General features: G+C 46.1%; 2 protein-coding genes across 2 annotated transcripts; one reads left to right on the top strand and one right to left on the bottom strand.

Moving 5' to 3' along the window:
- The first annotated feature begins 384 nt into the window (after positions 1–384).
- On the top strand, positions 385–3,589 carry LOC126529986 (putative nuclease HARBI1). The gene is made up of 3 exons (XM_050177449.3): positions 385–2,478; positions 2,745–2,953; positions 3,045–3,589. Exons 1-3 carry the CDS (start codon positions 1,897–1,899, stop codon positions 3,370–3,372), a joined length of 1,119 nt encoding a protein of 372 aa, XP_050033406.1. The 5' UTR covers positions 385–1,896; the 3' UTR covers positions 3,373–3,589.
- Positions 3,410–7,871, bottom strand: LOC140218453 (uncharacterized). The gene is made up of 3 exons (XM_072288159.1): positions 6,318–7,871; positions 4,648–4,854; positions 3,410–3,882 (listed from the first exon to the last, which is right to left on the bottom strand). Exons 1-3 carry the CDS (start codon positions 6,586–6,588, stop codon positions 3,410–3,412), a joined length of 951 nt encoding a protein of 316 aa, XP_072144260.1. The 5' UTR covers positions 6,589–7,871.
- Positions 7,872–12,624: the final 4,753 nt, after the last annotated feature.

Here is a 12,624-nt window from a genome sequence, read left to right as displayed (position 1 = left end):
CAGGGGGGAGACACTCCCCGGTTTCCGTGGCACAGGAAATTGGCGCCATCTCTGTAATGGGCGAACGCAAAAATCCGTTTCCCTTGCATGGCCTCGTAGATCGTCGCGCGCACGCGCGCCGATCCAGGTGGCCAAGCCCTTCTCCCCGCTCAACTCCTCTCCCCACGCACTCTCTCGTAACGCCCTCGCAACTCCCTCACCTTCGACTGTCTACGCGCCCGCGCCGCCTTGCCGTCCCCGCCGGCCCGGCTGCTGCTTACTCCGCTACGTAACGCTTTATTTTTGTTATCTACTGTCATCGAGATGCCTGCGCTGATGTGCGTTGACCGACGTGGCTAGTTTCGTCAGTTCTGTGGTCCTCGGTAGCTGTGTGCTTGTGCTCCGCGATGTTTCACGCGTTTCACGACTCGTACCGCTCGTGCATCGTGCAGTGGTGCACAAATACCTCAAAAACAAGTCCTGCAAGGTTGGTCCGGGTGCCTAAAGACAACAGGTGAGCGCTCAGACCCAAGGACATCAGAAGGCGCATGTACACGAACACAGCCCTGTCCATTTGTGTGCTCCATGAGGCTCCGGACGTCGTTGCGCCTTGATTGTGCTACACTTGCCTCTTCCCGGTAGAGAAAGCTGACAAATAGATGTTCCTCCTCATTGTCACCTGGTCTGTGACTTGTGTTTTTCTGTGCCAAGTTTCATTCTGCAACTTCAGTAACTTGCCCAGCTTTCCATACTGCCCTCAGTGCTTTTTCTGTGTATCACGTTCTACAAACCTACTAACAGCTGAAAAATTACTGTTAGTGTTTGTGTACTATCTCAGTAACCCCCGATGGGTAAACCGCGCGAACAACCTTCATGTGTAGGCATGATACGCTTTTTTCTTTCTTCTGGAAAGCATGAGCATTGCAAGTGTCCTACATGCAGATTTTTGCAGTTCGTGTTTATTATACAAAGGAGAGCCCAGTAGGTACGACTTAGTGCCTTAAGTGACGTAATTTTATTGCTAAGCATTGCATTCGGGTAGAAAGAAAAGTCGTGCTGGCTTGTTTTACCTGGTATTTGATTGAGGAATAAGCCTTTCTGCGAATGTTTTCTATGTGCTGCTGCAAAAGCCGACTACCTTCTGTTCCCCTTGCCACCGTTACTCAAGTTGTGGCCAAATGCAAAATAATGTGATAATGTGTGTTTCAGTTTTTAGTACAATGTTATTTTTTTCTGCCATGTTTTTTTCAATTTGTTCAGCAGTAAGGAACCATGTCACGCATTTCATATACTTTCTTTCAGATTTATAAGTAGGCTTTCTTTTGGTATGGCTCTCAATCAAACAATGTTAGCAGTTTATTCTATCTTTCAGGTATTTAGTGTGTCATTGTTTTTGCAATTACCAGTGAGTTTTCCCTTTTTATAGTTGTCATGACTATGTCATACACGTCGTCCAATTTTATGCAATATCTTAGTGCACATATCAGGAGCTCGTCTACGTTTAGGTCTTGAGGACGTTATATAAAAATCTTGTTTTTTTATGTGTGTACATGAAACGGCCATCGCGTTTTCTAGCGCTTTCTTTTGTTATTTCACCATCTGTGAACTTTTGTCTTTAGTACTCTTGTATATGTCATGCACCTTTCACTTTTGCTCATTCTTTGAGCGTGTATCACACCACGTTCTAAGAAAAATCTGTTTTCAAAAACGAAGTCAATAAAGCGAGACTAAGGCCCGTATTCACAAACGGAACTTACCCTTAACTTATGACTTAAGTAGCCGGTCGATGCTTAACGCGTTTCATAGACAAATCTTGTACTTAAGGTAAACTTTAATCGACACTTGAGTGCCGGAAAGTAAAGTGCGGTCATTGGCAACCTTAAGTGCGACTTTCGCTACTCTCGCCTAGCAAGCAAGATGGCCGCCTGCTACGGCAGCCTCGCCGACTTTGCCGATTTCGCCGGACGTGTGCGCAGTATTACGGAGGATGAGGCATACCGATACGTGTCGCCATTACGGCCACGGCTTAAGGATCGACAGAATCCAATGGAAGTATACAACGACGCAGAATTCTCGTGGCGGTACCGCTTTTCCAAGCAAGCTGTGCTACGGCTGTTGGAAATGCTGCCACTGGTCCCAAAAGACAACGAACGCGGTCACCCCGTGCCGCCGCTGCTCCAGCTGCTAATCGCGCTGCGATTCTACGGCGCCGGAACTTTTCAGGTTGTCACCGGGGACCTCGTTAATGTTTCGCAAGCAACTGTGTCTCGAATAATTGCGCGAATGTCAAGAATGATTGCCGAGACTTTGTTCCCGCAGCTCGTGAAGTTGCCAAATGCTAATGATTTGGCATCCGTAATGGAGGAGTTCTACACCATCGCACGGTTTCCTGGTGTGAGCGGGTGCATTGACTGCACTCATGTACCCATCAGAAGTCCCGGAGGAGATGAAGCGGAGGTTTTTCGCTGTCGAAAGGGGTACTTCTCCATCAATGTCCAGGTATGTTTATTACGCTGTCGTACAATGTACGGAGCTGCGAGAGAAACTGTCGGGGCTAAAGATTATGGTGCAATAAGCAACGCTACCGATTTGGCATATACCAAATGACCACACATTTTGCAAATAGCTAACTGCAATCTCATGGAGGTGTTTATACATTTCGTGCCTTACCTTTTGAGTGCACTTGGAATGAAATATTCTGGGGATGCGTGTGACGTATTATTAGCCGTTTTTAAACACAGCTGAATATGTGGCTTGTTTTGCAGGCAATCACAGGGCCTCGGCTTCAATTTTTTGATGTGGTTGCCAGCTGGCCCGGCTCGGCACATGACAGCCGAATTTTCGATAATAGTCGAGCCAGAGTGCAGTACGAAGAAGGGAATGTCCCTGGCATCCTACTTGGTGACAAGGGGTACCCCTGCAGATCCTATCTCATGACCCCTTTTCGAGAGACACAAAGCAGCCCTCAGCACAGGTGATTTGAAGCTTCAACACTACTATAAAATCCGGCCAAGTAACAATTATGTTCGAAAATAAGGACTTAATTGAAAAACTGCTTTGTTTAGGTACAACAAGTGCCACTCCAGGACTCGCTGCAGTGTTGAGAGGGCGTTTGGAGTATGGAAACGAAGGTTTCCTTGCCTTGAAATGACTCTTCAGATAAAAACAAGATCAGTTCCCATCGTCATCACAGCTTGTGCTGCACTACACAACTTCGGCCACCTGCTGAAAGACCCTGTCCCACCTCCTGCGCAATGCCAGGCAACACACAACGCCGCTTCGCAAGCTCCCACTCCCTCCTTTCAACCAACGCCACCAGGCATGTCTCCGTTGCCAGACACAGCAAGTGGTTTCAGGATCAGAGATCGCATAGTCGCACAGTATTTTACGTAAATGGAATGAGACAAAATCACAGCAATAACAAAGGCGTTTACTTTTTCTTCAAAGCTTCTAGCTGAAGCTTTAGAATTTCTGCTTTTGTTTTTTGGTTAGCTTCTTTAAGCCGAAGAAGCTGCATAGTTTGCTCATGTTCAGCTCGCCTATGCAAAGATTTGTATTTGTGCTCGAGGCGCATGTATTTCGTTTTCAATAAATGTTCCTTTTTTTTTTCTTCACGGTCATCCTTGATGGCACTGAGGCGGGCAGCCAGTTCAAGGGCGACCGCCGTCTGTCTCTGGCTGCTGCTTGTCGCGGGGCGTCTTGTTCCAGCTGGCACAGGACCGCTTGAAGTTGCGGCAGCACCTGGCTCTGTCACAACAGCATCTGGGCTTGCTGTACCGTGAACGAGCTCTCGGCTCTCTGTGGTGGTCGGTAATGGGGCAGCATTCGTTTCAGGTTCTGCTTGTGGCCTTCCAGCATCATCCCATGACCAGTAGTCGGGCTCATCAGCCGCGTCTTGACTACCTGCAGTAAGAGTTGAAAGTGACCACAAAGCAAGATGGCTCCTGCATTGCTACACTAAAAGCATTCTGCAATGCTCTGAACACCTTGATGCCTATACACGGTCTGCGGTTGTATAGTGCACGAGGTCGCCAATTTAAGTGGGAGAATATGTTATACAAACTGTACAGCGAAACTATAGTTGCTTTTCGAGCTGGGTTTCAGCGCCTTTCGTTTCCTTCTCGATTAGCTTTACCTCATCTCCAGGTTGGTCACATTGACAACTGGGGCTTGCGTGAACTACTGAGGACACCACGTATAACAGCTCAAGGCAATTTATTATTGCATTATTGCGCGAATAAAATTGTGTAGTAACACGTTAGCACCAGCGATTACTTTGGAACGTTGGGTGACTCGTGTATAAAAGCGGACGCACTTGACCTGCTGATCAGATTTCGACGATCGCCGACTGTATTCGCCGCTATCGTTGTGCTTCGAGTGTAACTTCCTTTTGTGGGCACAGGTTCGCCAACTAAAGAATCAGTTTCGTCCTTCTCACTTTCACGACTATTTTCTTCACCGTCACAACTACGTGACAATACATAAGCACACAAAACATGGTTACATAACGCATGAAAGTGTAATAATGATTTATGTAGTACTCATGATTCGCTGTGCCATTCAAGAAATTTCGGTAATTTTTGTTGTAAAAGAACAGTTTAGCGTAAATGACATGAAATTTGGGCAGGAAAAGGAAAAAGAAATAAGAAACAATACCATTTGCCTCACCTAGAGACCCGTTCTGCGTCTGCGACAGTAGTGCAACGACAGCAGGTGTGCACTGGGTTTGGCATGACTGCGATTCGCCTGGCACAGCGTGATGTCCGCTGCGGTCGCTGTCGAATGGATTGGACAGTCGAACTGCCATGTGTGACGCTATAGCTCCGACTTGCTGTAGCTCGTCGGTCGCTTGGCTAGGTGAGGGTGTACCGCCACCTGGAATTGCAAGGAAGCAGTTTGTGCGACGACAAGGTTTAACATATCGCAAGAGCACATGAAATGATTACACAACCATAGGAAAACATAAATTGAAGCTTTTTATGCTGGCTGTGACTGTGTGCAACACAGCCAGGTGTTCAAGATATGCACCTTTAAGAAATGTCAAGGCACACCATACCATAGCTTATTCGGAGACACACATGACTTATGTGTTAGCTGTTCCCAGAGCACTGCATAATCCGCCGCAGGGGAATGTCCCTGGTTTTGTGCTGCTCCAGCTTATTATTGTTTTTTCGATGGCCAAGCAGCGGTAAATTCCGAGGGACAAACCGCTCTTTGAGAAGCGTAGTTTGTCTATCAATGCTGCCAAATGTGACAAAACATTTCAATGCAATGACTACATGGTACCCATTTGACATATAATGCCATATATTTTCCAAATAAAGAAGGAGGGAAAAACACAGCAAGGGCGCGGAAATTGAAGCCTTAGTTGGGAAAATCCACTCGTTTTAGAAAGTGCTAATATACCATTGCAGCACCCAATATCGCTTGTTTTCTAGAGCGCAGCAAGTTTGTGCACGATCACAAAATACGACATAAGTTGAACGAGGGTGCAAAGAAAGAAGGTATACAATGTAATAGGCATACACTACATTCTGTACTACATGCAATTTATTGCAGCACTCAGCCAAATAAATGCCGTAATTTCGGCACTGAATCATATCTGTACTATCAGCGTAAAATGAAACTTGGACAGTGGAGCGCGTGGCGCAAGCATATATATAGTGTCCACCGTCCAGTCATCACAATCGACAGTCGCGCACATCCAGGTTTGGGCGTTGCGCGATCGTGAGATATTTTCGCTTCTGTTCTGTTTGAAAGGGAGAAAATAAAACTAAAAGAAAACAGAACCTCAAATATTGCAGCTTACGGCGAGTATTGCCGCACAGTTCGCCGAAAGCGTAAGTGCTATCGGCGTCAAATGAAACTAATAACAGTGGTGCACCTGGTGCACTTTGCACCGTCACCATTAGAGATGCATTCGCTCGTGTGGTTTGCCGCTTGTAAGTCAGATTCATTCTTTCAATCGGAAAACTTGCGCAGCGTGGTATCACTGGGAGCCGCGACGGTGGCCGGCGTGAGGGAGCCGATAGCGCTTGGCCAAGCCGGGTGCGCGCGCCTGCCACTGGTGATGACTGGACGGCGCGCACCATGTCTTCACTTATGCTTGGGCCACACGCTCCACTGTTCGAGTTTCATTTGACGCTGCTAGTGCGTAGCGCAAATGGTACAAAAAAAAAAAAAAAAGATTCGGGCCTCAAGCTGCGAGACGTTCGCGGGCGCAAAATGTACTTATTTTGGCGAATTAAACCAACGACTTAGGTCGCTGAACGCTATGCAATGCGCAGAAAGAGGATCTGCGTCAATAACGTCGTAACTGCACAGGAAGCAATGCTTACCTGTAGAAAACCGCTCCCGCATGTCTTGCGCGTTACACCTGCGCCACTTGTCTTTGAGGTTTTCCCAACACTTTTTAAGTTGGCCCCACGTCCGCGGCGTCACGCTATGGCGGCAGTTGAACTCGTCCTCGATTTTTTTCCATGACTCCCGTTTTCGACTGACGGATACAGCGTCCGTTTTCTTGTTCTCGACCACGCTGCGATGGCGCGAAACAAGCTCCAGGAGCACGGCGCGTTCTTCTTCGGAAAAGTTTGTTTTCCTTTTCTCCATTGTCCGTTAGGGTTCAAAACACGTAACGCACACACACTGCGCAAAAACACCGCACTGTTTCGTCAGCAAAACCAAGAAACAGTCGCGACGGCGACACACAGAACCGCAGTGGCTGCGAGAACCAATGTGAACTTGTGGCCAGACGAGTTTGAGTAAAGCGCTAAAACTAAACCGTTCTTTGTATTTTACTCAGACGAATGCGCGAGCAAGCACTGAAGGATTTATATCCGCATTAGTCTGCAGCAAAAATTATTTTTTTTACGATTGAACCGATCGTAGACGTAAATTATTTACGTATCCTCGGCACCAGACGACATACTTGACTCGAAAAGTGTTACTTTCAAAAGTGATACTTAAGTGTCCTTTTTGAAGTACTCTCCTAAAACTTTCCTAACACTTGTACTTTTCCCGCACTTATTGACGCCCCACTTAAGTTCTGTTTCTGAATACGGGCCTAAACATCTGTTGTGTTGTAAGTGGAATTTTTTTTATGTCCCGGCACATGCTGGTATAATATAAGTATGGGCAAGACTGCCTGCGTGCCAACGCATAGCCCACGGCGCACCACGCGCCAGCTCGCAAGCAACGCCAATGCGCGGGGTAGCGCGCGCATTGCTTGCGAGCTGGCGCGTGGCGCGCCGTAACAAGCGCGCTAAAAAAAAAAAAATAAACGCGCCGCTTACGGGTAAAAAAAAAAAAAGTGAGCGGCACGCGCGGCATGGGGCAAAGGGGAAAGGGAGAGGAGCGGGTCGGCATAATGAAACAAAAAGGAAAGAAAATCTTTTGGGAGAGGAGGTGCCGCGCGGCTGCTATTGCTGTTGCCATGACAACCTAAACAATCATGTGCGCCGCCATTTTGCTAATGCGTCGCCCATTGGTTAGGGCCGTAACTGAAGGGGACCTTGGCGCTAGCGTCGAAAGAGCGTCTGCTCGAAAACTGCCAATGGGATGTATGCGGAGTGTCCCCCCCCCCCCCTGGCGCCATCTCTCGATCGCAAACTTTAGTTCACAACGCCACCACTACTCTTATTTCCGTTGTACTGTAGAAGGTACAGTTTCCTTTCTCTAAATTTACATAGGTGTTCTGTGGTGCGACCTCCACTTTCCGCCGGTGCGAATGAGCCTTTCAGGATATTTTAACGTGATTGTGTTAAGGAGCCCGCGTCGCAGAACACCCACTGTGGGCGTCGGACGTTGTTCCGGCGGAAAGAATTTTCGAACCACACATACGTAGGCCGTCCTTGTGACGCAGGGAATTGACTGGAATAATTGAATTTCTCAGCTAAAATACGTGGAACAATCGTAAACTGCGACTTACACACATTTTACAGACACGATAGCTCTCGGATTGTAATTTCTAGTTATAAGAAAACATAATTCTGTTCCGCTAGAACTCAAAGAAACCCCCTTTCCAGCGTTTCTACAAAGAATAGACCAGAGACGGCGTCTGCCATTTGTGCACGCCGGCGCGTAACTATCTTGGAGACCACGGAGCGGCGCGTTCGCTTCTGTGAAACACTTCCACATGGCACTCGCCTTCGCCGCATCGCGGTCCACGCAAGGGGGCCTTCGCCGCCCTTGCAAGGGCGGCGAAGGTGAATGTGCTGGTGCTCCGTGCTGGTGGCACTCCGACCAAGTCGCACCAGTAGACGTTTTTAATTACGTTTATTTATTTATTTTATTGAATTAGCACCCATCGTTTGAGCCTCGCTACCTACTTATCTGGCCGCCTAGGCGGACGCCGTTGTCTACTAGCTTGCAGCAATGTCCAAGGCATCATGACCACCGAACGGGGTCATAATGACGTCGTGGTATTCCGACGTTGTCATTCGAGCTTCGTTATGCGACTCTCGTTCTGCCTTTGTCTTCGCTCCATCACCGTCATAGAGTAATCATGCATTCCATGTCACACTATATGGTCATACCACCATCGTAATGCCTTCGTGACTGTGCTCTCGACGCCATTTTCCACCTTCGTCACCCGACTCTTGTCATGTGGTCGTGGTCACCGCATCGTCGTCATATAGGCTTCGTGATACAGTCGTCGTCATCAGCCCGTTGTCCTGATAAAGTTTTCATGCCATCGTCGTCAGCGCGCAGTTGTCATGCATTTGTTCTCATACCGGCGTCGTGATGCGGTTGTTCCATTGTCGTCATTCGACTAACGTCATGGCGACGTCGTCACACTGTCACTTGACCATCGTCATCACATCAGTGAGATCAGCCCGTTGTCGTCATGCCTTCGTCGGTCCATCGACGTCATATGCGGTTTTGTCGTAATATCGCAATAAATTTGAGTCAATATTTAGCTTACTTAGTTTTCGCAAAAGCAAACGGTGTCGAAGGCTTTTTCGAAATCGAGGAAAATACAGTCGATAATACAATCATTCTCAGATCTCAAAAATAGATCATAAGTAGACAGAAGTAGTTGAGTTTCGCATGAGTAGTGTTGCCTAAAATCATGCTGACTGCTGTGAAACAAGTTATTTTATTCGGGAAATGCGATTATATTAGAATAGATAACGTGTTGAAGTATCTTACATGGGATACTAGTCAAAGTGATCTTTCTGTAATTAGAAGGACTAGAAGAGTCACCTGGTTTACGCACAGGAATCACCTTCCCCACTTTCCAGTTGGTGAGCATTGAAGCATGTTTCAATGAATAAAAAAAGCTCCGAAATGACTGAGCAATAAATGGCATTCTCCTTAAGGAATTGAGGGGCTATTCTATCCATTCCAGGTGCAGATGTTTTCAATTTAAGCATGAGAGCGTAAAGCCATATTTGATCAATAATAATACGTTCCGTACAAGGAAGTCCAGGTTCAACTGGAATTGGTAAATCATTAGAGTTGTCATTAGAAAATGCGTATATGAAAACGTTCTGCAAGGCTTCACAGCACCTGCCACTTGCAATAGCTGAACCAAGTTCATTCCGAAATCAATGTTTTTTTTTTTTTAATTTTTCGGACCACTATAGCAATGCTCCAGAACTTGCGAGGATTAGACTGCAAAAAAGAAGGAAGTGTATCGCCAAAGAAAGTGTGTTTAGCAATTGCATACGCTTCTTTGTACTCTAACGTTGCGCTGTGATAAACCACCCATCTCTCCTTGGTATCAGATGATATAGCGCTGTGGTACAATCGCTTTTCTTTATTACGTAAGCTAAGAAATGATGCTCTAAGCTACGGAGGGCGGAACGCCGCTCGAACCGTTCGCACGGGAACATAGCAATCTATTAGCGAGTTAATCTGATTTCTGAACGATTCCCAGTTCTCTTCCACAAAGCGACCTGAAGCGCATTCCATGTATTGTTCAGTAAAAGCTTGTAATTTCGAACATATACATACAAAATCAGCTTTAAAATAATCTTTTATAACTTTAGTTGCACGCAGAGGACGCTTTGGCTGAAATGAACAAGTGTGCAATACGATGGTCATTAAGGCAAGGTAAATATTAAATCAATGAAATGACAGAAGGATTTGTTGCGAAAACCAAGTCAAGCGTATTACAAGAAAAATTTGTGATGCGCATGGGTTCGAAGAACACTTGTTTTACATTAAAATCATTGCATACATCTATAAAAAGTTCCTTTTCCGCTGTATGACAGGCAACTGATCCTTCCGCATTGCTCTAAGTAATGTCTGGAAAGTTAAAAACGCCCATAAAGAATATTTGCTAATTTTGGTATCGGAGAGATACCCCGTACAAACAGTCATGCAAGCTCTCGAAAAAGCTCGGGGAGCAGTGAGGCGAATGGTAGCAACCACACAAAACAACATCTTGGTATCCAAAACGAATGCATGCGCATATCAATTCAAGTGGCGAAGCTGTACGAATTATGCTAGAAAGAAATTTATCTGATATTGCTACGAAAACACCACCACCCGTCCTTGTTATTCAATCAGACCTATAAAACTTGTAGTTGTTTTTAAAGTGCAAAATTTCAGTATCGCGAGTTTTAGTCGACAACCAGGTATCAGTTAATACTACGATGTCTACGGAACAGTAGTCAATCAAGGAGTATAACCCATCATGTCTATTTGATACACTTCTAATATTTGTAAAAAAGACAGAAACTGGCTTTAATATTGAGACACGTTTAGTAAGCTGTTCGCCAGTCGACTTTCCGTACTCGCGCAGTTTTTTGCGTGTGTTCCTAGTTTCTTTGCAAAAGTCTTCCCTTAAACTGATCCCGGTACCTTTTAAATTGGCTTTCTCTGCCATTATTACTTCCTTAATCTTAAGGGTAGAAAGCTTTAAAATTCCGGGACGACACTTCTTATTCGCGTACGAACCAAGTTTGTGCGCGTGAAATGGCATCAGGCGGTAGGTGGACACCTAGAGTTGAGATAATCGAGCAGACCTTAACTTCTGACTGCGACCAAGTTTCGGCTGCGGTATCAGTTATTCCAAAATATATAAGGTTCTCTCGTTGTGATCTATCCTCAAAATAATTGAGGCGTGAAGACAGTTCCGCATTCATCCCCCTAACAGCATCACATATAGTTTGTTGCAGATCACTTGGCGGCGTTTTATCGTAATAATTAATGCGAGCTTCTACAGCAACCAATGTTGAGTTAATATATGAGAAGAGATTTTTTTCGAACATCGCCGAACTTTACTTCACCTAATCAAGGACTCGTCTTAATTCGTTATGGCGGGCATCCACGTGCGCGTTAATTGCTTTGACAACTTTAGCTCGCTCTTCCGGAAGAACATTGGGACCCGGGTTAGATTCAATGTCCCCACTCATAAGCAATAGTTTTACAACGTCAGAACACTCACAAATACATAAGAACACTTGGGCATGGTACAAGCAGCAGGCACAGGTTATTAGATTTTTTAGAGCAACCGAAATGAAATTTACCAGCCTGGATTAAAAAAAGCGGGTTTTTAGTCGACTGCATTGCTGCTGCCCGACCATGCGCACTGAAATTGCCCAGGCGACGACAGCTGCTTATGAACTTGCGGCTGAGTCATGACGTTGTTGAAGAGAATCCGAAGATTAAAGGAGCGACTGCACGCAATCTGGGCGTGCTATCTAGGATAGGACATTTCCGAGGATGGCCTGTATCCGAAGCCGAAAAAGACTGCAGGAACCTTGTTGGTCCGCCTTGAACAACTTGCTCCCGCGGACTCGGGCACGAAGGGAGGACGTCGCTTCCCAGTTTCTGGTGGGAACAGTTACTGAAGGTAGATGAGGGCCGTGAGCTCGAACGTCTTGGCAGTAGGTGTGCAAAGCCATCATCATCATCATCAGCCTGGTTACGCCCACTGAAGGGCAAAGGCATCTCCCATACTTCTCCAACTACCCCGGTCATGTACTAATTGTGGCCATGTAGTCCCTGCCTGCGAAGCCATTAGAATAAAAAAAAAAAAACGCATTTTTAGTCGACTGCATTGCTGCTGCTTGACCATGCCCACTCAAGTGACACACTCAGTGACCGAACTTTGCATCGAAGCTTTTTTCAACGAATAGTGGTACATAGACAGTTGCACCTACCCAGGGCGCCATGTTTGAGCTAATGACAGTCATTGAAGAGCAACACATGCTCAGTCGCACATGCCCAGTGACCCATGGTGGCATCAAAAGTGTTAATTGAAGATCATGACATACCAAGAATTGCATATCCAGCGACCCAAGCAGGTGGAAAAGAGGTTCATAGCACAGCTGCCTGTAGCCTGTGACACATACCCAAGAAACAGAGAGACTCAAGATACGAAAGTAAGAGAGATCTATTGAAGAGGCCTAAATACCTAGAGTTACGCGCTTAGTAAGCCAAGTTAATCCCAAGGTTGCTTTTTTAAGCTGCTTTTACCAGCGTATCAGCCTGGTGCTCCACCCATTTCACCGTGGACTACCTAGAGGGCCAAGTTGGCGAGAATCAGGCTGGATGCTTACGTAGGTACATAGAGACTGCAGACTGGCGTAATTTCCTGAAAGAGGCTAATATCATTAATACATGAAAACATTGCCCGGAGAGTTCGCGAACTTACGCCATTCTACCAAATTTTCCATATTTAATTATGTTTAA

This window comes from Dermacentor andersoni, chromosome 5, assembly GCF_023375885.2.
Source record: "Dermacentor andersoni chromosome 5, qqDerAnde1_hic_scaffold, whole genome shotgun sequence".
Lineage (NCBI taxonomy): Eukaryota > Metazoa > Arthropoda > Arachnida > Ixodida > Ixodidae > Dermacentor > Dermacentor andersoni.
Note: the sequence above shows the minus strand (reverse complement) of the source record. Positions and strands in the feature narration are given on the sequence as shown.